At 43.4% G+C, this 24,641-nt stretch overlaps 1 protein-coding gene, 1 long non-coding RNA gene and 1 other non-coding gene across 22 annotated transcripts; 2 read left to right on the top strand and 1 right to left on the bottom strand.

Annotated features, from left to right (window-relative positions):
• Positions 1 to 2,847: 2,847 nt before the first annotated feature.
• On the bottom strand, positions 2,848 to 9,951 carry LOC123102526 (uncharacterized). Of its 20 annotated transcripts, XR_006449018.1 has the most exons (11): positions 9,318 to 9,950; positions 9,046 to 9,176; positions 8,393 to 8,551; positions 6,472 to 8,260; positions 5,934 to 6,096; positions 5,815 to 5,865; positions 5,032 to 5,100; positions 4,837 to 4,935; positions 4,577 to 4,740; positions 4,052 to 4,382; positions 2,848 to 3,279 (listed from the first exon to the last, which is right to left on the bottom strand). It is a non-coding gene; the product is annotated as an uncharacterized lncRNA (long non-coding RNA). The 20 variants fall into 20 exon arrangements; XR_006449020.1 differs by having other exon boundaries at positions 4,837 to 5,865; positions 5,934 to 5,998; positions 6,090 to 6,096; positions 9,318 to 9,951; XR_006449023.1 differs by having other exon boundaries at positions 4,837 to 5,998; positions 6,090 to 6,096; positions 6,472 to 6,595; positions 6,675 to 8,260; positions 9,318 to 9,951.
• Positions 4,837 to 4,914, top strand: LOC123109380 (small nucleolar RNA snoR35). The gene has a single exon (XR_006452614.1). It is a non-coding gene; the product is annotated as a small nucleolar RNA snoR35 (small nucleolar RNA).
• A 6,154-nt stretch (positions 9,952 to 16,105) lies between the features above and the next one.
• LOC123102524 (diaminopimelate epimerase, chloroplastic) lies at positions 16,106 to 24,380 on the top strand. The gene is made up of 10 exons (XM_044523908.1): positions 16,106 to 16,471; positions 16,637 to 16,804; positions 18,673 to 18,743; positions 18,977 to 19,034; positions 20,299 to 20,478; positions 21,175 to 21,259; positions 21,337 to 21,396; positions 21,652 to 21,725; positions 21,804 to 21,920; positions 24,019 to 24,380. The coding sequence occupies exons 1-9, from the start codon at positions 16,223 to 16,225 to the stop codon at positions 21,918 to 21,920; spliced, it is 1,062 nt and encodes a 353-aa protein (XP_044379843.1). The 5' UTR covers positions 16,106 to 16,222; the 3' UTR covers positions 24,019 to 24,380.
• The last annotated feature ends 261 nt before the right edge of the window (positions 24,381 to 24,641 follow it).

Below are 24,641 nucleotides of genomic sequence, written 5' to 3'. Positions count from 1 at the left end.
ACAGCAATGTTGAAAAATCATTGTCCATAGACTGCTTCATGTTAAGTATGCTTTGAATTTTTTTGAGACTTAAGCCCATTGGATGGGGTGTCGAGCTTCGGTCCCATTCTTTTTTGAGAATTGGATGGTAAGAATAACAACAGTGTATACTGGCACCTTATATATTGATAAATGATACTTACTGCAAACACTTGGCATCATCAATGGACATGATATAGTTGCAAAGGCCGACAAGCAATTCAAATTGATCTGTGGGCATGCTGAGGATTGGGCTAGGACGTCTGTCTTTGACTCCATCCAGTGGATTATCCAGGAGCTCGAGATCAGATTTCGATACATTTTCTTTAATGTCTGGTTGATGGTATATCATCCTTTTAGCTTATTCAGTTCTGAATCGAACAAAATGACAACTAATTTTCATCGAAAGTGCTTGATATCCTCCTGCAAGATATACAAAAAATCGATATAACATTATTCCAATAAAATAATGAGATAATGTATAAAAAGAAATACCTGGGTGAACTGATCTGTTAATACATCTGCTGTCCAATATTCCATAAATTTAGCATAAACAGTCCACAAGATGCGCTATAATATGATAAAAAATACTTTAGAATATCACACATCCGAATCAAATAAATAGACCATTTCGAAAAAAATAATTGTGTTCATTATACCCACATGGCTTGAATCAACTAATAGATACAGTGCGACATTTTACTATCAATATGTTATACTATATCATATTTTTATGTTGATGAGTACCAAAGAAAATAATTTTCAATTTGTGACAAGTGCTTACCCATCCGTTTGTTTTGCCTCTAGGAACTGTTCTACGACATTCCATTTTGTAACATTGAGATCAGACCACTCATGATCTTTATTAAACTCCGGACTTTGTTCTCCAAGTTTCAAACGCTTCTCAAGTCCTAGTAACTATTTTATATATGGAAAGTAGGTTAAGGCAAACAAACATATGTCAAGAGTACCAAAAAAGTATAGTAGTTGCCGTAACAGTAAGGTCACTCCGATTGATCCGAGAATCAAGCGAGTCCAATACTTGAATCTCATGTTTTTGGGCATTGACGACTGCCAGATACCAATGACTCCGCTCAATGTTAATCGGATAGCTGGTGTAAAAATCATATAAGTTGTAGTCGTAATTAGATATAAATTATAACAAATCATTATACACATGGATTAATTAAAAAATACATCATGATAAGCATGGATGATGAGGCGAGACTAACCATATCTTGTTGTACATAAGTATTAACATGATGTACGATGCGGCGATATTTTGATGGGTCTATGTCTCTTTCTCCATCTTCTTTTATCTGGCCAGAAACGAACATGCTAATAATATGTACCTTCCCACCCGCCCTGTCTCATAGATGGTCGTGAGTCAGCATGCAATATATGTAAGCATTTATCACCTGCAATTCCACGTATGGATTATATCTATGTTTTACGCGATATTTTATATTGTTTATATTAATAATCACAAATTTTATGCAATTGGTCTTACACCATCGTGTAAGAACACATCATCCTTCATAAGACATTGCAGATCGTCGTTTGATAACAAGACATCTACAATGACCACGAATATGGTTTTCTTGGGGGCAGACATGATTGATTCGATGACTATAATATCTTTAGGGGTATAAACATAGTCTATCGGCATTATTATTATTATTATTATTATTATTATTATTATTATAGTGTCTGATCTATCTAAGTAGTACAGAGCTGATTCGGCTAACGCTACAAATCCGTACGGGACAGGGACACCTAATCGTGATTATTTCCAACAGAGGACGGAGCAGGGGCCGAGCCAGCACATAATTTCTGTACATTGCAACGGGAGAAAGAAATGTAACCAAACCCTTAGCCAATAAGCACGACTCAAGAAAAAGTATCACCGCTTATCCTCTTTCTCACCCTCATTAATGGTGGCGGTGTTTACTTGATCATAACGCCTTCGAATGTGCTCAATCCCACGATAATTAGCTCGATCACCACATGACACACTTGCCAAGCGCAAGGGGATGTTAAACACTTCAAAAAAAATCGTGTATGAGCGGGTCACCCTCCACGGGCTGCTTTTATCCTCTAAAATGAAATTAACCTTAATTCATTATCCCATGGAATAGTAATGCTAACCTTTTGTGATGCTTCGAATTAAGAAAGTGACCTCATCTCTCCTTCCTCCTATCATCTGTACCCCTTGCCATAAACCAGGAACAGATGATTATGTGACTTGTGATGGTTCATCTGTCTTTCTTTTGTGTGCATCTTTTCTGGATTGTACATATTCATATGATTCTATTACGGCTCAAATAATCAAAAAGGTATCATAGGAATGCCACCCATAAATTTCAATAATAGATTTCTTATGCTCCTAATTTTGCATGAATTTAATCATCTAATCCATACACATAGGACTTAAAACCTAAATGATAGTGCCATACTTCTGCACCTAAATTCACAAGTTAACTAACACCAGGATCAACGATAAGCTAAATGAGATCAAACTTGCATTACCGAGCAGTTCAGAGCTGGAGTGTACATTCCCTGATGCTTCTACCTTTTATCATGCTCAAACATGTGCATTCCAATGTACAGAGGACTCAATGGACGTGTGTTTATGGCAAAGGGGGCTTCAGGGCAGTGTGCAGGAGGCACGTGGATCCCTCAATGGCGACGTGCGACAACGACCGAGATAGATGCAGCAGCAGCATGAGAGAGATGCAACAGCGGCGGCAAATTTATTGATGTACATGGTGATAAAAACACAAAACAATTACTGGTTCGTATTCATATTTAGGTCCATTTCAATCGGCAGACAGAACACATTTTTTTTGTATACAGAGATATTCCAAAAGGTTCAGTATTATATCGGAAAAGGGACACAGACAAAAGGAAAATATACATATTGAGCAGATTTTACAGCCAGACAAACACCAGCAATAAAATTGATGCCTAATGAAAATGTTTTACAACCTTCATCAAAATCGCGCGCCCTGATTAAGAGTTAAGTCTTTTTACCAATCCACAGCGAGAGAACATCTGGCAACCACAAAATCCATAGGAAGAAACGATCAAGAGAACATCCAGTAAAAAGGATGGCTCGCATCTCTTGTCCCATTGGTGCAAAGAAGAGCAAGGGATTGGTTTTGGGGAGCAACTCACGGAAGTATATCTGCATTCCTGATTGGAGCAACTTAGGGAAGTATATCAGCATCAGCATCAACCCAATCGCTCCATCAGGCATACCTACAGCATTGCCCCGATTCAGATGCAAGCTTATATGCTGTAACACAAATTTGAAGAAACCCCTGAATAGAATAAAAGGTTCTACTCTTCACAAAAGAGCTGCATGATTTTCTAACCATACATATAAATCAACAAATATTTATTGTAATGGAATTTACTATCACATTTGCGCTACCACCATGTTCTTCATCTTTGTCATCTTCAAACAGAGAGCAGAGCAACAGGCGCGGCTAGGAAATCAAAATAGGTACAGTAACGATCACTAAGAAAAGCAAGAACATATATATTCAATTTATGCCTGCAAAAGGAAGAATATCGATATGACAGAAATTCAGCAGTATAATATTATGTTGGACTTCCATGTTTAAGGTCAAAATTCTATAAGTTGGCTCTTATTTTACATAGATAAAAAATGTCTAATTATTCAGATAGTGTAGCTTAAAAAAATGAATTCTATAGTACACTCCAGCACCACATGGTTCATTCATAGTTTATGAAGCACTAACATCAAGGCTACCTAGTGTGTTTCCCAAGAAAATCTCTCATCATACGGGATGTTCACTAAGTATTTCATATGCCCTTTTTTGGTAAGATAAAGTCAAGGGGTGAGGGGACAACTCAAAGCAGGAGATATGGTAAGTACACGCTGAACAGAGCACTAAAATAGCAATAGTTAAACATGCTATAAATAGTACTCGTATTTCAAGCTAAAACATGAAGCTTAACACAAATCTACTAAGTAATAAATTCAAGCTATGGTTACTTAAACTACCTTGCAGAATAAGGCCATGCATCATCCTGTTGGATCCTTGCACATTTAGTCTTCCACTTGCAGCATTGACCCTAAAATCGATGTGTGATGAGATAATCGGCACCGACAACCCACCAGAGCTTATATTTATTCCAATGTTACTTCTGCTCACAATGTTTGTAATACGTGGACCCAAAGCTGGGTTTCCAGGAACATAATTTCGATTACCACTGGTGCCCAAGTTTGAGGATAAACCTTGAATGGTACCACCCATATTCATTCCACTTCTAAATGCTTGACCTCCACCAACATTCATTACTCTACCACTGACACCTAAATGTGCATGAGGAATCTGCAAAAGAAACAATAATACCAAAACAGTAAAAATCATCATCCTCCACATGAAACCAAAGCAATAGTATGTTATAATTTATCAAGCCAACAAAATTGTTCCTTAGATTGCAAACCAATTAACATGCATGTTCATGATGTTGAACGTATATAAATAACAATGCCGCAAACCTCCACAAAGGTGGGCATTCGAACCTGAGAATGACAACAGGAAGGTTGTTTGCAGCAAATCTCCCAGAAATGCTCCCTCTGGGTTGTTGGACCCCAGATGATGGAACGCTACTCTTCACAACATTCCTTTTTGCAAGTGATCCAGGAATATTTTGGAAGACTATAATTTCCATGAATGTTGTGCAGACCTGAAAATGCAGAAAATGATAAGAGATAAAAACGTTTAATCAATGGGCGTTGCACTATGTCAATGCGCTAACCGAGTTAGCGCACCATATGCTCACCAGAGTGATGAAAACCTTGAACTAATCCAGATTGTCCAGAAAAGGATGTTGCAAATGGTCACTTGGATGAGTCTGGAAGGTTCGATGTGGGATGTGGAACTGTTAAGATTAAACAACCAAGGAAGAAAGCATCAAGTTATCAAGACAAATAATAACAAAAGATAGTAAACAGACAGAATTGGAAAGTGTATGTACACAGTGAACCAATGGTAGTCCAGTAGAAGGATAAGCAAGTACATTCAGCAAAACGGACATTGTTGACAACTGAAAAGCAAGTCAACACTCAAGGTCAAACAAATTAAATTACTCATAAATATTTAAACCAGACAAATTAAATTGAACTCTCTCTCTCTCTCTCTCTCTCAATTCAGGGCATTTCATTAATATATGTTGCTCCTTTCAGTTCAGGGCCTTCCTTTTCTTGTGCCAGCACACATGCCACCTAAGTCGATATGGTTGAAATACGTGCCATCACACATGCCGCCTACATAGAAATGGCTGAAACACCATTCTAAGGAATACATTACACATAAGCTTGATGGCAGAACTACTCCCAATGTAAAATATTTGTAAGCCTAATTGAGAACTATGTCAGAAAATAAAATAAAATAAAATTGTCACTATTGTATTATTATTATAAAACAAAAGTATCACTCGTGTTCTTGGTAAACACGGTGAGATGTAAATAGTCAATGAGATTATTAGAAGTGATAAAAATGGAAATGCATAAGAAGTGCAACATATTAACAAAAAATTTAGAGCAAGGACTGACATGACGATAGGAAAAATGAATCAATGAGGTTATTAGAAGTGATAAAAAAAGAAATGCACAAGCAATGCAAAATACTAAAAAGAATTCTAGAAGGTTTCACATGACTATGGGCAAATGATTTTTGCTTTCAGCGAATTTATGGAGACAACACGTGGCTCTGAGCTTGGCAACCTAGCATGTCCTGAATATATCTCTGAATGACTTACTGCAAGTGTGTGTCATTAAAGTAACAAAAATTTTCTTCACAAGCTTGATTCCTGATAAACAAGGGCCAATTCATTAGACTTATGGATAGAAAATAGACCAAGTTGATGCAAAACCTTACATATTACAACACCGCTGCCACTGCAATTCAGGCAACTCCTTGTGTGCAGCCTTGTTCTTCTGTATCTGCAACAAGTTTATTTGGTCCACAAATTGTTTGGCCGAATGCACTTATCAACACATAGGCAAGCTAGAAATCTTCGTATAGGGGGGATACCTTCTTCCTACATGAGATTAAAAAAAATGTACATCAGACTTCAAAGCAAAACGATCCTCGGCCATCGAGGGAATCAAATTTCAGAGGACCACCAGGGGCCCCATCTTGTTGTGACTGGTAGTGAGGAGCAGCCTCAGAGTAGCGTCATGTATCATAAAAATCATGCTTGGAGTGAAAACAAACAAACTTGCATCATAATCTGCTACCAACTGTACACTGCATGTTACCTACAAAGTAAACTGAAAGAAAAGTATTTCTTGTTTGATAACCGAAGAGACATGCACGCATATCATGGTATGAAAAGATAATAGAGTTGCAATCTGATGCAATCATCAAGACAGGTTTGAGTGTTGTGAGGATGGAGTCAGAGCTCCACGGCCACCTGAAGCGAAGAAGTGCAGTCGTATTGGATTTAACAAGAGCCGGTCATCATCACCATACAGCAAGAGATGCAAGCAATTGGTCGCCGGACCCATGCAGTCCCGACCATACATGCGATCGCAAACCTCGCAACATTAAGATCAGAACACAAAATTTGAATCAATTTGGTCCTCTTCTCCTGAGAGAATGAATGAATGAGCTTACCACATCTGAATCTGTTGTTGCCGCTGCAAGTCAGGCTTATAGCGATAGAACTTGCAGCCCCTGCTAAACAAGAATGACAACCCCTTCCACTCTGAACCCATTGCACAAATCACAATTACACCCCACTCTATGAACACATTTAATTTGCATTCTGAGGTGCCAGATGATGCCGACGACAAAGGGGTTGTGGCCGTAGATGATGAAGCAGAGGTCGGCGCTGACGAAGTCCATGAAGGCGCCGAAGATGGCCACTGGGTCCTGCCCTGCCATGTTGGCATCGCTGGGGAAGCCAGGAACGCATGGTTGGCTCTCATTAAATCAGAAACATTGTGTCAGTTATAAAATCCATGCAAAACATTACTTGATGATTTATTGACCAACATGAGAGCTAAAACTAAGTTCAAGTGGCATCTATTCAAAAAATAATGTTCAGTATTGATCATGAATTGTTAAGCAAAAAGTAAGGAGAGCATGACAATGTTAATAAACAGCGACAGCGAACACACACACGCATGCTCAACAGCGTCAGGAAGCACACACATTAGCAGGAAGCACACACAGCGGCAGGGCACATCACATACACATGCTGGGTACAAACGAACAATCTTAGTACACAAAAAATAGAGCAAGGATCAATAAGTTTGCTTTCTCAAGAAATAATTAGGGCTCACAGGAACTTCTCAACGTGCTTTTGTTGCACATTCTCTGATAAAATTTGCAGTGACCATTGCTCTGCTTTGAGACTACAGAAAGCAAACACAAAGCGAACAGAAAGTGAACATACTTGTTCCTCTCGATTCAGGGCACGCCCTAACGGCGCTCCTCACTGGCCACAACGCCGCCACGCCCTGCCGCTGGGTTATGCGATTGCCTCCGTGCCGTCGTCCCACGGGTCAGGGGGCACGCACTTTAGGATGAAATTGAGTATTATGGACTAAACTCTTGCCTGAACTGTAACAAGGAGCCCCAGAACCATGAACGATCAATCTAGATATTTATGTTACCTTCTAAAATCAAGGCCCTCGAGTTTCTTGAGAGCAGACTGTTTTTTAAAACCAAACCAGCACTCAGGTAGATAGAAACCATGCTATATGCATACCACCCTAGAACTACATCATTTTCTTGCATTTCTTCTAAAACTTCTCCAACAACATCTATCTTGTTCAATGCCGCATGGCTGGTCATTAGAAGGAAACATGTGAGGTTATCCGGCTTAATATTCTTCACCTTCATCTCCTAAAAAAGGCTACGGATATTCTAATGCTGGCCTAACTTCATGCAAAGGGACATCAAACTGTTGATGAGGCAGAGTACTGGCTGAGATGCCAAGTTCGTCCATCTTGCGATAAAGGTCTGGAAACTATCCAGTGTAAACCACCAATAACTGCGGTGTTGTGTATCAACAGATTTGATGAGCACCTTCGAAGAACACTTTAGGAGTAGAGATTACTCAAGTAACTATGATTTAGCAAAACTAGAAGGTTATCATCAGCATGTCCTGACCTGGTGCCAGTTTTGGAAGTTTCTGTAAATATTGGAAGATATAACTGACATGAAGCAACATCAGGTATTCCCGTAGTAGCAACCTGCAATTATAGAAGTTGCATCAGAACAAATAGAAACAACCTAGTATTATGACGTTGCATCACAATATGAAGAGTGCCATCCTTTCTGGAGCTACAGCAGTCCTGAATCATTTAGTACTATATCACAAATACCGCATGTTATTTGTCTTTTGAGTTCATCGTCAGTCTTCTTCAGAAAAACATCACAAGCCCAACAAAAGCTTCATCTTCCACCAAAAGAGCACTTGCACCGTTGCCTTGCTAAAATGCTTCAGATTTGTTAACTTGATTGCTGTAGATTACCACACTGAACTGAAATAAACCAAAATAGGACAGACAAAATTAATATTTCAGGCGTCAAGTTAATGATCATGAAGAATTAGCATCTCTTTGAAGATTGTCCAGAGTGGAGTCAAAACAGATTTTGTTCTAGATTGACACTAAACATAACAAACACTTTTTTAAAAGCGTAATCTCGATAGTGAGAAACATCAGAAAGGGCATTAGACGTGTACACATAGTCTTAGAAATATGTAACACCGGCAGTTCTCAAATTAGTCATTGCAGGAACTTTGCATTATCTGTTCACTGCGTCTACAATTCGACATGATTCATTAATTAAGTTGGCAGTTTTTAAAAGAGAATTGGCAGATGATTTTAACCTCCTACAACTTCTTGCTAATTGTCACCGACTAACAATCAAACAAAGACCTGCACGATGCTTAACCAATAGTAATTCAGCAAATTACAAGTTAACTGAAGCATCAAATTAATTGACAGATTCTTGCTCATGGTCAACGACTAACAATCAAAGTAAATTGCCAGCATATGGATGCAGAGGCAGTTGGTTGTGGCGCCTTGGACCTCCTGACCCTGGGGCAAGCGAGGTCTGAGTTGGTCCTCCAGCCGTCATACACAAAAGCTATGCGGAAATCACCTGTACACATGTGGTCCGACAGAATGAATGAATCTCCACGAATGAGACGAGCAAGTTAACCCTAAAATCAAATTCTTTGCCCAAAAAATCAATTTGACAAATCCAGCAATGGTAGCAGAGGGGGAGGGTTGGGCATCTTACTCGTGGACGTTGGTCTCAATGACTTGGCAGACGAAGAGGGAGATCATGGAGGTCTTGCCGGCCCCTGACTGGGCCTGGGCGATGACGCCATGGACGGTGATGATTGGGATGACGGCGCGCTGCTGGATGGATACGCCCTTGACGACGGCTGGATCTGGAGGGGAGGTGACGGCGCACTGCTGGATGGACATGCCCTCGACGACGTCCGGATCTGGAGGGGAGGTGACGGCGCGTGCAGAGGCCACACCCGTCGTGGTGCTGGTGGAGACTGCCGGGCGGCGGTGTCATAGGAGTGGCGGCGCATGGAGAGATGCAGCCGGCAAGGGCGTCCATGGCGTGGGGTGGTGCTACATCTCGTGGAGGAGACGGAGTCAGGGAGAGATGCGATGAATAGGAGGGGTTGGCCCCGAGGAGAGATGACCCGACGCGTTCGGTCGGGAGCCTGGCCAGCGTGAGCTGCTCCCTCCATCATCGCCGCCGTTTGGAGAGGGGGCGTGGCCGCAGCCGACGCATTCATCGGCCACGGCGAGGCAGACGAGCCCGACGACGGGATTTGATTCGGTGGGCGGCTGCGTCCTAGGGAGGGAGACGAGAGCGGGTTAGGGATAAGGCAGATGGGTCACTCGGGGTTTTTTTTGTGCGCGTGCGTGGGAAAGGATGATGTAAAAAAACCAAGGTGAAAGAGCGTGGTGGAAGAGAAGGACGAAAAAAAACCGGACGAAAGTGATGGGACAAAAATCTCTATTCCTAAGGGAGTAGTTGGTAGTCTCGCTTCCAGGTTTTTTTTAATCCCACCTTCCACGGTTTTTTTTCGCCCTAAAAAAATCTACGAAATTTCGTAGGTTAACCAGGGACAACTCCCACCTCCCAGGTTTTTTTCGTCCCATCTCCCATGGTTTTTTTTGGTACCTCGTCCCACCTCACACTAAGCCGCCACGAACCGCAAAAACCGCCTACCTTAGCCAAATCAACAAATCTCTCTCATTAATGCAATTTTCTTTAGGAAACAAATAATGGATTCTTTCCTACCTTAGCCAAATCAACGGATCTTTTCTATTAATGCAATTTGCTTTAGGAAACAAATAATAGATTCTTTCCTACCTTAGCCAAATCAACGGATCCCTCCCATTAATGCAATTTGCTTTAGCAAACAAATAATAGATTTTTTCCTACCTTAACCAAATCTACGAAATCTCTCTCATTAATGCAATTTGCTTTAGGAAACAAATAATAGATTTTCAGGAAACAAATAATCTCTAATCTCTAATAATCTCTACTCCTAATGGAGCAGTTGGTAGTCTCGCTTCCAGGTTTTTTTTCGTCCCACCACTTTGGTCCGGGTTTTTTTCGTAGGTTAATCGTCGTAGATTTTTTTCGATGCTGGTTTCTTATTCACCGGTTTATTTACCCCTCAGCTCTTTCTTTGCAAATCAGCACTTTCCAAATGTGTACGCAATCACGGATCTAAATTTACTAACTTATCCAAATCAACCGATACCTTCCATTATTGCAAATTTCTTTAGGAAACAAATAATAGATTTTAAGGAAACAAATAATAGATTTTAAGGAAACAAATAAAAGATTTTAAAGACGCATCATACTTTACTAACAATCACTAAAAATCAAATCTAAATTAATTAACCTTACCTTAAATCACTCAATCACTTTAATTAGAAAACATTTTCTTTCTTAATTGCACCCCGCTTAGTGTGCACATAACAATCCGAAGTAATTAGAGTCACATGATTGAATCCATTTATTTAGAGCGACATGATTGAATTCATTTATTAACAATAATCCTCACCAAAAGTGCGTTTAGCAATTTTAGAGGGCGGACCAAAACTCTGCCATCCGCTCGCCCGCGTTTGTTTAGGTACAGGAAAAAATGGCATAATATATGGAAACAACACGACCGGGGCGGCGGTGCAATCTTTGGGGATATGGGATCGAAGGAGAAGGATTGGCCTGGCAGCATGATCGGGGTGCTTCCCCGCGGCCGCGGCCGTCCTCGCGATGCCACCTACCCGAAATTAACGCTGCTCCCTGCCGTCAGCCGAGGCGACGCCGCCTGCCCTCCTACCCACGGTCCGCTGCCGCGTGCGGCTACGGCGGGAGGAGTAGCGACGGGGCCGAGGTCCTTCATGCGTTCCGGGATGGAGGCCATGATTTCGTCGAGGTCGTTGCTGCCTCCTACACTCAGGGTGTGTCGCCGAGATCGAGGCGAGCATGAGGAGCTGTGGCCACCGCCATGGTCACCCCATCGCACGGGATGGAGCACGCCGTCGGCCTACACCTTGTGGAGATCACTATTGCTCTTCAAGTCGCGTGGTGACCGGATCTTGCCGATGTGTCCCTCCCTGACGACCTCCTCTTCGCCCGGTTGGCCGGCATGGATCTCGCCACTGCTGCCCTCAACTTCTCTGCCTCGAGCTCGACGGTCAGCCACCATGGATCCCATGCTGCAGCGGCGAGAAGGTGACATGGCTCTCCGTACACGAAGAGTGGAGTTCGGTCAAGTACTTATATACTTGGGCTCTACTGCTGATCCATGTACATGGAGAAGAACAGACAACCGCTCATTCATGCTTCGTTCCACTCCTTTGCGCTACATTACTGGAGGTGACATTTTCCTATCTCTCTATGTTGTAACAAACCTGCTGCCTGCATAGTTAATGGATTTTTTATTTAAATTTATCGCTCCTTAGTGCTTTGTTGCAATTGTTCATCCAAGATTCTTATATATAATCTGAGCGTATGTAGGCATACTTAGCTTTGCCATTCCATTTTTTCTGGCGCATAGAAATAACAGTATTGTCCAGGTTAGGTATCCAAGATTTCTCACATCTGGTTATAATATTTGTGAAGACGTGCATTGCACGTGCACTTGGAAGCGGGCCCGTGGCCCGCGCTGGACAGCGCCGACGCCGACCCGAGCCACCTCGTCCGCGTATTCTTGGAGCTGTGGCTGGTCGATTTACATGAAATTAATTCCCTCAGTTCTGGTGGCAAATATAATACACATAATCCATATTGTTATACACTAGCGTGTATGTGTGAAATAGATGGATCATGGTCCCGTACCCAATAAGATGGATATGTGTGTGTGTGTTAGAGAGAGAGGGAGAGGGGGACAGAGAGTGAGGAAGAGGGAGGGACAGTGTGTGTCTGTGTGTGTGAGGATTTGATGGTAAAAAAGGTCGCCAATGTCGTAATATTGAACTCTTAAAGTTAATGTGGCCCCGTTGCAACGCACGGGCGTTCTTCTAGTTTCTACTCCTAATGAAACAGTTGGTAGTCTCCTCCCACCTTCCATGGTTTTTTTTGGTACCTCCTCCTACCTTTGCTGGTTTTTTTTCGTAGATTTTTTTCGTTCCCTCCCCTCACTTCATCGGTTTATTTTCGCGTCACCCTCTCACACAACGAAAGAAATCTAAACAGATCAGAACTTTTCATACTGGCGCAAGTTATTTAGTAATGTAGAATCAATCACGAACAATCTCTAAATAACAAATCTAAATTAATTAACCTTACCTTAAATCACTCAGTTACATTAATTAGAAAACAAATAATTGATTTTCAAAAAATCGCTCAATCACGTAAACCTTACCTTAACTCACGGATGGTAATCAATCTCCAAACAAAGGAAACAATACATCGAGGGAGCAGTAAATAAACTTCCTTTCTTATGACATGTATATGATCTTTCCTTCCCTCTACGTTGTCGAGCGTTCTTGATTCTCGAGGCCGATGCTTGGGCTGCGTCACTGGGTCGCGACGGTGCTGGAGGACGAGGACGGCGAGGCCGGGTGCCGCGGCACCGCGTTGGCCGCGGCCGGTGAAGGGGGCAAAGAAGGGCGGCTTCCCTGGCCCTGGCCATGGCCGTGACCCTGTGAGTTGGTGCGGTGGAAGTGGCACTTGAAGGACACGGCGTGGGTGGCCGACGCGCAGACGCGCTTGGAAGCGGGCCCGTGGCCCGTGCCGGACGGCGCCGACGCCGACCCAGGCCACCTCCTCCGCGTATTCTTGGAGCTGTGGCTGGCCGATTTACATGAAATTAATTCCCTCAGTTATGGTGGCAAATATAATACACATAATCCATATTGTTATGTACTAGCTTGTGTGTGTGAAATAGATGGATTATGGTCCCGTACCCAATAAGATGGATATGTGTGTGTTAGAGAGAGAGAGAGGGAGAGGGGGAGAGAGTGAGGAAGAGGGAGGCAGAGAGTGTGTGTGAGGAATTGATGATAAAAAAGGTCGCCAATGTCACTTGATATATATGAGAATATTAATATTGAACTTTTAAAGTTAATGTGGCCCCGTTGCAACGCACGGGTGTTCTTCTAGTTAAACTCAGAACGCGACCTACCAACTGAGACATTAGGAGTGGAGATCAGCATGCATGACCTGGATAAAAAAAATTGGCCCACCGAATAAGCACCCCTCGCCCACTATATGGAAGGTACCCGCTGGCATAGAAGGTTAGCCCCCGTCGCGTTTCGTCTCCTCCACCACTAGGCTTAGCCAAGTCCGGTGAGCAATTTCTCGCTCCTCTCCGCATCATTTTCTCAAAAGTCCGGCAGATCGATGGCTTCGGATCCGGCCGCGACTGTGGGGGGCACATTGGGGGCGGGTGCGCCTCCGAGCAAGTGCGCCTACCGCCTGTCGTCACCGCAACCTTGCGCACGACATGGAGGCCGGAAGCTCTAGCAACGTAGTGCCATGGAGCGACGAGGATGACAAGCGCAAGGCGATGCGAGACCGTGATCTCTCCCGAAGCAGCGGCGGGGGCCATGGCGTTACGATGTACTCAACAAACACAGCACGCCACACGTAGTGCGGACCTGCGAGACCATGGCGCCCTTCTAAAGGCCAAGGAGGTGGTGGTGACTAATGACCCGGATGCTAAGCATCGCTGGGAGAACGCCTGAAAGGAGCACATGCTCACGTGGGGCGCAGTGCACCTCCGTTTCGCAGGTCTACCTCAACATGGAGGACACCCGCATTGCAACGAGCTTGATCCATGAAGCTTAGGGTTAGGTTTTCGTTTATCTAGGGTATGGTTTGTAATTTGTATGAACTATGTTTGTTGTTCGTCTTTGTTTGTGAATTGTGTTAACGGACTACCGCGTGATCTCACTAAACAAATTCTCGCCTGAAGTAGGTCTTTGAATTATCCAGTACTATCATTTTACGTATCTATTCCGCCTGATGGATTTGCAATCCGAAAGTGGATTTACTATTTGGATTTTAGGGAAGGCCGATGCTAGGCGCCGGCGCACCGGCCGAACGCTTTGGCCGGTTCAACCCTATCCGTCAGATCGGCCTGTTCCGATCCGTTGGATCCTTATCCAACCAGGGCGTCGTCTTCCTCTCGCGAGCGCGGACGGGGAAAGGAACCCCGTCTCGCCGCCCGTCTTCGCCGGCCGCCCCACGCTCCGACACTCAGCTCGCCCCGCCCGCTCGCCGCCCCGGCCGCCGGTTGGAGCTGACCGCTCGCCGCCTCGGCCGTCCGTTGGAGCGCCATGGATGCAGCTCCGCGATTTCAACTCATCCAAGTTCCGCTCGCCGCCCCGGCCGCCCGTCGGGGCCGCCCCGGCCGCCCGTCGGGGCCGCCCCGACCGCTCGCTGCCCCCGCTGCTCGTCGGAGTGCCATGGATGCAGCTCCGCCTCACCGATGATTGGTTCCAGCAAAAAAGAGAGATGCCCCGTGGTAGCATTTTCCCGTGTCAGTCGTAGCAAATGAAGACAACGGTTGCAGCAAAAAAATCCATCGGTGTCGCCATTGTAGCAAAAATGTTAAACGGATGTAGCAAAACACAGCACCGATGGTAGCAAAAACGAGGATGTTGCAACAAAAATGCCGTCCTCGTCGTCGCCGATCACAGCTCAGTCGTAAAAAAGCACCATGGCCGCATGAATGGATGTAGCAAAAACACAGACGGTAGTAGCAAAAAATTGATACGGTTGTAGCTTTTATCTCAATGGTTGAAGCTTTTCCCCTCTATGGTGGAAGCTTTTCTGTAAATGATTGAAACTTTTTTTTGAGCAATGTCTGGGTGAAAACTTTTCTCTATCGTTCGGTTGAAGCTGTTTTCATCAAAGTTTGTAGCATTTTATATAGATGGTTGTAGCTTCCCTCGATAGCACTGAACACTTACAGCTTTCTGTATATACGGTTGAAGCATTTTTAATCTTGGGTTGAAGCTTTCCTGTCAACGGTTGCAGCACTCGCCGGCCTGTTCCAGCAAATTTGGGCCGCGGGGTGTAGTCCTGCCATGGCTGGTTGCAGCTCCGGCGTGGCCGGGTCCGGTGAGGCAGGGAGAGCTCCGATGCACGCGGATCCCTGCGGATCTGGTCGAGGGCGGCCAGATCTGCTGAATGGCGGCGCGCCTGGGAGGCCTGCGGCACGGGGCGATGCGTTGACCATGGCAGCGGGGAGAGAGAAAGAGAGAGATGCGCGAGAGGAAGAAGAGAAAAGGAAGGAGGACTAGTCGTCTCGGGTCCATCGCGCCACGTGGTTGCTCGTGAGTGGGTCGCGTCGCGCGTGCGTGGACTGGACCGGCCGAAGCTTCGGCCGGTGCCCCGGCCCCAAACGTTTCCCTTTAGGGAATCTGCTAGTCTGCTAGGGACTCTAAACATACGGCATGGTAGGACGGGTCAACACTGGCCGGACAGCTCAAAATAAGAAAAAATAAATCCACCCGATGCGCAAAGCATCGTGCTCCGTCAAGAAAAAAAAGATTGGGACACGTTAGCCCAGATAACCCTCGCCCTCAATGACAGTGGGCCAACGTGTCACATGGAGCCCGCTTGCATAGAGCAGAAAGCTCCCCGTCATTAGCCGGCAGCGACGGCGACAGGGACCCTCCCCCAAACCCCTCCCCGCTCTCGCACTCGTAGCCATGTCGCCCGCCGCCGCCGCCGCCAGAGTCACATCCTTCGCTGCCAACTTCACCACCTCCACCGCCCCCTCCTCGGGCGGTCGCCTCCTCCGTCCGTTCTGTGGGAATCCGCGCCCCCGCCGCGCCGTCGCCTCGATGGCCGTGTCCGCTCCCAAGTCGCCAGCCGCCGCCTCGTTCCTCGAGCGCCGCGAGTCCGAGCGCGCGCTCCACTTCGTGAAGTACCAGGGCCTCGGCAACGACTTCATAATGGTGATGCTTTTCCCTCTCCCGTTTTTCTTTTCAAGCTACCACACGTCGTGAATACATTTGGGGGTGACATGCCGCTACCAATTCGTGCAATCCTTGCTGTTTTAGATTCTGTGCTGTGGCTAATTTTATTTATGTTATTTTGATGAATTCTGTTTGGGTTGGTAGGTCGACAACAGGGATTCGGCCGTACCGAAGGTGACACCGGAGGAGGCGGCGAAGCTATGCGACCGAAACTTTGGTATTGGTGCTGATGGCGTCATCTTCGTCCTGCCGGGGGTCAACGGCGCGGACTACACTATGAGGATATTCAACTCCGATGGCAGCGAGCCGGAGGTGAGCCGCTGTTTCATTACATCACTGAATAATGTTGGGCCATAGGAAATGAGTTATGGGTTATCCGGCATTATGTTCATATCAGTTATGACCATTCTCTGCTGTGACATCTTTGCCGACATGCATATAGTTTCGTGACATTGTCTGTAGAAGGGAAAATGTATGATGTAGCCGTACAACCTCCTGTGATGCTTGAAGTGTTGTCTGGGGAAAACTATAGCCTGCAAATCCAGTCTCTGTAGCTAGTTTTATAGTTCACATTTTCTGTATACTGATACATGTACTGTCAGTCTACTTACATAATACTCCCTCTGTAACTTAATGCAAGACATTTTTGCAGTTTAATTTAAACTGCAAAAACGTCTTACATTAAGGGTGTGTTTGGTTGAGGAACCAACTGTCATGGAATGGAATGGTTCCATTCCAGAGGAACGGGTCGGTTCCGTTCTTGTGTTTGGTACGAGTAAAAGGTAGAATGGAATGGTTCTGTTCTTGTGTTTGGTTCGGAAGCACGGAATGAAAGATGGAATAACAAAAATTGAAAATTTCGGCAGCATTTCATTTGTATTTTCGAGAAAAACAACATAACAATATATATTCACAAGCATGATATATGTATTACATCACATAGAACACAATTTCATAAGATAGCAAGTTCATTCGCCAAAAAGTAAGGTTACATTCTGAACATTTGGCCCTCCTGAATCGAGGTTAGCACTCTCTTGGTCGAAATCAGGTGCAAATCCAGTTGCTGGGCGATCCTGAAAAGATGTAAAGATGTACAGTTGTTAACAAAATAGACTCCAGCACGCACATGCTAAGTTTTCTTCTTATTGTTCTTTAACTCCCTCCTTTTGCTTGATTGCTTCCATGTAGCTAGTTTGAACAGAATAGAACACCAAACTTCAATCAGAAAACTAACACAAGCCCCGCTGTAACCCGTTGCATGACTGCAGCTACGCAGCTACTCGCGGGCTGCACGTGCTCCTCTTCTTTCAAGCATCCCATCTTCGTCCCTTTGTGTGTTGCAGATCGACACAGAAATAGATACGTGAGCCGGTGACGACACAGATCCAGTGGCGGCGCATAACGAGACGAGGGGCAGGCGGCGTACCGGAGAGGGAGGGGCCAGACGAGGGGCGGTGGCGCACTAGACGGCGAGACGAGGGGGCGGTGTACCGGAGAGGGAGGGGCGAGACGAGGGGGCGGCGGCGCACCAGACGGCGAGACGAGGGGTCACGGGGGAGGAGAAAGAGAGAACGACCGGTTCCATGTAATTCCTTCGATTTGGAGGTATCACTTGGTTCCGGATCTCAGCTGAATATTCGGTTGGTGGGAATGAGCAGGTTCCATCCCAGCTGCGGACTAAACGCCAGAACGAGGGGTAGGAACGGGTCCAACCCGTTACGTTCCGCTTGGTACCTGGAACTAAACACACGCTAAGTCACAGTGGTTGTAGATCATAGAGTTGGTCGTCTAGAGTATGTTCATAATACTCTATCCAATATATTGAGGATCTATCTAGAATCATCAACAGTATACCATACATGTCCCTGCATAATATGCATGTTTTGCATATTTATCAAATTGTGAGCTTGATGGACTGTAAAGGTTTGGAAGTGCTATTATGTTTCAACCCTACTGTACAAAGCAGCATTTTAGTCATACACTTCACACCATGTCAATGAGCTGCCTTCCAGAGGGAATTAAAGTTGGCATATGTTTTTTTTTCTTCTAGTTGTTCACTTGTTCTGCGCCGTGTTTTTTTTATCTCAATTTTTGCTAAAAAATGTGTTCACCATGGATCTTATTGTTACCATGAATTGTTTCATATGTATTTTTCATCCATAATGTATTTTATATTTCAGATGTGTGGCAATGGAGTTCGTTGCTTTGCTCGCTTTATAGCGGAGGTTGAAAATCTACAGGGAACACATAGGTGCCAATTCATGCACGAACTTTTCAATATCCTTTGATAATTAAATTGGGAGTGAAATGGTAGGAAAGTTCCACCCGCAGATTTAATCTGTCTACCAGAATCTCAGTTTAGTATTCATATAGTTCTAATTGGATGGTATCCTGTTCTTTAAAGTGGGTACTGGTAATTTGGTACTCCTATATAGATAAACCATTATTTTAATTGCCCCCTAAAGTTACATTCTCATGTTTCAGCTTCAAAATCCATACTGGCGCTGGATTAATTATTCCTGAAATACAAGACGATGGAAAGGTAAATGCCATTTAGTTTGTTTAGTCATTTATTATTGTTGTCGCTAAATTTAGAAGGCATACACCACCATAGTTTTCCATTCATATTATTCAATCATGAGCAAGGTAAACTATTCGTTTTCATCTCCAGCAGCCTGCTATGGTTTGTTCCTGGCTCTGCAGTTGTTCAGGATTGTTTTAAGAGGAAAATATATTTTTCGTCCCTCAAGTTTACAAAAAGTAGACATTCAGTCCTTCAAGATTTTTTGGGCGACATTTAGTCCCTCGTGTCTCAAAACCTTGCAAATTTCATCCGAAACCAGACACAAAGGGCGCGACTGGGAACTCCTGGACCTTGGAGTGGCGTTGAGTGCGCCGTATAGGTCCTAATTGCGGGTGCAACAGGAGGTCCCTGTCAGCGGGAGTCGCATGGCCAGCAGTGCCCGCCCCACGCGGCCGCTGCTCAGCACTACTCCCCAAGCAGGATCCCTGTGCAGATGGTGAGGAAGGAAGGGTAGGTAGACGACAAAGGATACCGGCTCAGATCCGGCAGCGGTTGGCTGGATCTGGCGGCGCGGGGAGTCATTTGCGGGTGGGGAGCGAGGGCAGCGCGGGGGACTGCGGGTAATAGTGGCGGCGCTGGAAGGTTGTGTCCTCGCTGGCCAGTGGCAGAGGGAGGCGGCGGGGATGGACGGCTGTAGGAAAAAGTTAAGGGGGGAGAGAGAAAAATAATACCCCATCCAACGTGGCAAGTGGGTACAAAAAACCCGCGACATGTCAGCGGTTTTCCCCTCATTTATGGTTTTGGACGATTTGTGTCAGGTTTTGGAATATGAGGGACTAAATATAGCAGGAAAAAAGACAAGGGACCAAATGTCTACCTTTTGTAAACTTGAGGGACGAGAAACATACTTTTCTCTTGTTTTAAACCTGCCTTGGCTTCCATGCCTGTTGCAATTTGCTAATAGGACGAACTTTTATGCTAGCATTGTTGAGTAACTGGCAACAATTTGCACAATTTTCAGTGTGCTTGCAAGAGCAGTGTCATGTAGCAAGCATTTCATAATGGTTGTTATAATCTTAATTATTTTCCAAGGTTTTGCAATTTTCTTGGACACTTTAAACTGTTGAATCCCCTGGCGTCTTTTCTTGCCCCCATTAGCCTCGAGAGTGTTCCCTTCCTACCAAATTTCAAAGCACCATCTTGTCTATATGTTTGTCTTCCAACTCTGAACTTATATTGTCGATAGTAATCACATATTCCAATATATTTATCTTGTTCCCAGGTTAAGGTTGATATGGGCGAACCCATTCTTTATGGACCAGATGTTCCCACAAAACTGCCATCCACCAAGAATGAAGCTGTTGTAAAAGCGGAATTGGCAATTGACGGGCTAGCATGGCATGTAACCTGTGTTAGTATGGGCAATCCTCATTGCATCACGTTTGGTTCAAAAGAGTTGAAGGTAACGGTTTGCGAATTGCCCGTTTACATGTTTTGAACTTTGCTTTATTCTGTCTATACGGATGAAAAAATGCCTGCCTTCCCTCAACAAATAGATTTGCAACTTCATTTCCTTTTCTTTCAAACTGCCTTTTGTCAAAGCTCAGAAATTTCTTTATGCCTACTGAATTTCATCTCTGCGTGTTCTACCTCCAGTTTTCTATGACCAAAAGGTCCTTGTAGCAAAGACATCGCCTAACAATTTATGTGGACTTCTGTTTTGTTTTGCCTCTGCAAGCTTTTCTGCCTTCTCTGTGTGCTTCTGATACAAAATGACGCAATTTTGATGAATGTCTTTTTGAGAAAAAAAAGTGAACCAGTGGGTTTTCTTTATGGAAACAATAGGGAGGGATCGGTTGTCTTTGCATTCCATTTTGTTCATTGCCAGTTGTCACCAAGTATTTTTTCTCTTCAATAAATTTGTGACAACACCTATGTTGTATGCCTTTGGACTGCAAGGAAAGTTTCTGTAAGATGCATATTGTTACTGCTCAATTCGAAGTCCATTTTTGCAGATATTGTAATGAATTGCCTCTACCACCTGTCTGTTGTAAATTTTGCTACAAATGAAGTGACTGCTATTTGCTAGCAAATCATATTTAGGTTAGCTTACCTGAGCTGTTCAGATGAGTTTATTATTTTCTTGGCTGGACCACAGGTTCTGCATGTTGATGATTTGAAGCTTAGTGATATTGGGCCCAAATTTGAGCATCATGAAATGTTTCCTGCTCGGACCAACACTGGTAACTTTTTATGCTGCTATATGCTTAATGTAAATGCCCTTGCATTTGTGTTTTATTAAGTAAGTTTCTTTCTGCAGAATTTGTGGAGGTCTTGTCTCGCTCACACCTCAAAATGCGAGTTTGGGAGCGGGGTGCTGGTATAACTGATATCCCCTTGATCTTCCTTCAATTTTATAGGACATGATTGTGCTTGAACATGAGAAATCCTTTCCCTCCCTGCATTATCTTTATATGTTATAAAAATGTTACACATCTTTTGGTCCTCCAAAACATTAACCCATAGTGTAAATAACTCCAATATCTGATGATTTTGAGTGAGATATCCTCTTATCTCCAGGCATTTCTTTCATGTAGTGGATATGACAAAATAAAATTTATGATCTGGACTGTAGGAGCAACTCTTGCTTGTGGGACTGGTGCTTGTGCCGTTGTTGTTGCAGCTGTTCTTGAGGGCCGAGCTGAACGGGTCTGTACCTTATTATTTTTTCTACACTTGTCAATTTTACCTTATTTCTTGATGTATATATTTTTTGTTGTGATACAGAAATGTGTAGTTGATTTGCCTGGTGGGCCATTGGAAATTGAGTGGAGGGAGGATAACAATCATGTTTACATGACTGGTCCTGCTGAGGCTGTCTTCTACGGATCTGTTGTACACTAGGTCAGCTTGCTGGCAGCTGCTCTATGAGGACTTAAGATTTAAGAAAATATTTAGAAGTTTATTATTCAAGTCATTATAATCAGCGTGCACAATATATATATTTCTTTGTTTTGTTAGGACCTTCTGAATGGCAAGGTTAGTTTAGTCTTTGTAGCGAGTCTTACTATTTTGAAGGTCATGCGTGTTGATTTAACCGAACTTTGTATTTCTGTTGTCTATTCTCCACTAATATGTGTTTGTTGAAAATGCATTCCTTGATCCTGACTGGGAAATATTATTAGGGCAACACAAACTGAAAGGGCAAGCCACAGATTTAACAGTTTTACCTGACAATACTAATGGAGTTAGGGATTACAGGAGAATGCCTAATCTGTAGCCTCCTGAAGGAATAAGCAATTACAGTAGCCTACTACTCCCTCACTGTTCTTGTGAAATAGTAGTAGGCTACTAGGTTGTTGTCATCAATGATTTCTCAATACAGTTGTTTACGGCCTTTTTTTAGAAAAAAAACTTAAATAAAGAAGAGCTAGCCCTGCTGTTAATAATTCTTTATTTAAGTATATCATCACTTGTTTATGAATATTAATTAAAACCAGGTCAATTTTCCATAGTTATTGTCTCATTGCTATCAGAGCCACTCAAAAGATCCCCCCGCCCGCTTGTTTTACTCTGGTTGGCCATGGTTTGTTCCTACGTGGGCACCACTTCAGCTTCTCTCCTGCCTTCATATCAGCATCAGATTTCTGCCCAAACTGATAAACTGTTTAGGAGAACATCAGTTCTGAAGTTTGTTGGTTCAAATTTTAACTAGAATTGAAACTGTCCAGAAAAATCTGAAAAATACAGAAAATGGTCCTCTGCTATGCCGGCACTGATACGGATACATATTTTATTCTCATTTTTAAAGTACAGGAATACGTTTTACTACTTTTTAAAATCACAAATAAATGTGCGTGGTTGCTAGGAACAGCAGATTACCTTGTTGTTCGCTCTTTTCCTAAGCATGCAGAAGCCTCCAAGCCTGAACAATGTAAATATTGTAACTTTGAATAATGAAAATTGAAAGGTTCAGCAGCACATCAGTACACCACTTTTGAGAGTTTAAAGCATCGATCTACACTCCAAGTTCCAAATCCATGTTTCCATCTAGCAACAGCTAACAACAAGTGTTAAACGATACCAAGACAGAGAGGAAGCAACAAGCCAACAACCAAACATAAAAATGTCCAATATACATAGCATAGGTGGCAGTTAAGAACTTCAGTTAAGAACAGTTCAGTACTTCAGTTCTAGACATAGATACATACACCACAGCTCAGTAAACATCCCTGTTTTCGAGGTCCTCTGACAGTTAAAATCCAGCCGAAACCTAGCAATAGTTTAGGAGAGAATCAGTTCTGAAGTTTTTGGTTCAAAATTTGGCTCAAAATTCAAACTGTCCTGAAAATATTCAGAAAACGTTGAGAATCAAACATAATCCCCTGACACTACCATTAAAATTTCAGTTAGAACTGACAATAGTTTAAGAGAAAATAAATTCTCAAGTTTGTTGTGAGGTGCTGATGTGAAGATGAGAAAGGAGCTGAGGTGGCGGGCACGTAGGACAAAACCACGGTTAACCACAGTCAACAGGCAAGGAGGGTCTTCTCCGTGGTTTTGATGCTGGGGGTTGTCACTTAAACTTCACCAAGAGTTTGGGGGGTGGGCGTGTGGGGTAGGGGGTGGGGGAGGGTAATGTGGATCTATCTCTTGTTGATTTTTTTCTTCTTTTTATGCAAGTTTTAATTAGAATATCTTACTTGCCAACTGATTGATAGTTCTAATGCCATGCACAAGTTAGTACTTATTTAAGTGAGATGAAGATCTTTCTCTGACCCAATATTTATTTAATCTAGTATACGAATTTCATTATGTTACAAGTTAGTTATAATGCATGAACTGATTGATACTTCTAATGCCATGCGCAAGTTAGTAAGTGAAATGAAGATCTTTCTCTAAGCCATGATGCTATTGCACTATTTTGCCATAATTCATGAGTTCACATTATGCATGCAAAGTCTTACCAGACTTTTTTTATTGTACTTGCCAAACTTTTTAGGTGCTGGGGATGAAGATGGAAGGGTTACATAACTCAGAGCCTGAAAAAATGATTACAAGGTCTTTCAAAACACTTTCCTGGTACCAGTGTCCCTCCCTTCTTGATAATGACTGCTCACTGTGGGCAAAAACGAGGGAATGCTATGGGCAGAATTAGAGGCTTTCTTTTGAACCAATTTAGGTGTATTTTACATTTTAACCTTTTGTACTCCTTCAGTATCATGTTAGAACCCTGTGTTGGGTTATGGATCTGTCCTGTCTTCTTTCTTTGCTAATAAGCTTGGGCTGCCTATGCATAGCTTGAATATTGTTGTCTACAAATTTACCTTGATTTACTGCATAATGATTGGGCTTATCTGTTAATTGGTGAGATTTGGTATTATCAGGAAGTTTTTGTATATGATTGGGCTTCTGATTGCTGACATCATGGGCTATTAGTCATTGTTAATTCACAACTAGAATTGTATTTATATGAAAGAATAAGTGTTACTTATCTTCAAGACATGTTGGATAGTAATCCATGTTTGCTAGTTAACATTTCTGGTATCCTGGAGCTATCATCTGATCAACTGTTTTGAACTTCACTGGTTAAATGCAGTGTCATGTACCTGGTTCCTGCATATA

The sequence above is a fragment of the Triticum aestivum genome, chromosome 5A (genome assembly GCF_018294505.1).
Source record: "Triticum aestivum cultivar Chinese Spring chromosome 5A, IWGSC CS RefSeq v2.1, whole genome shotgun sequence".
Lineage (NCBI taxonomy): Eukaryota > Viridiplantae > Streptophyta > Magnoliopsida > Poales > Poaceae > Triticum > Triticum aestivum.
The sequence above is the reverse complement of the archived record's forward strand: the minus strand, read 5'-3'. Positions and strand labels throughout refer to the sequence as shown.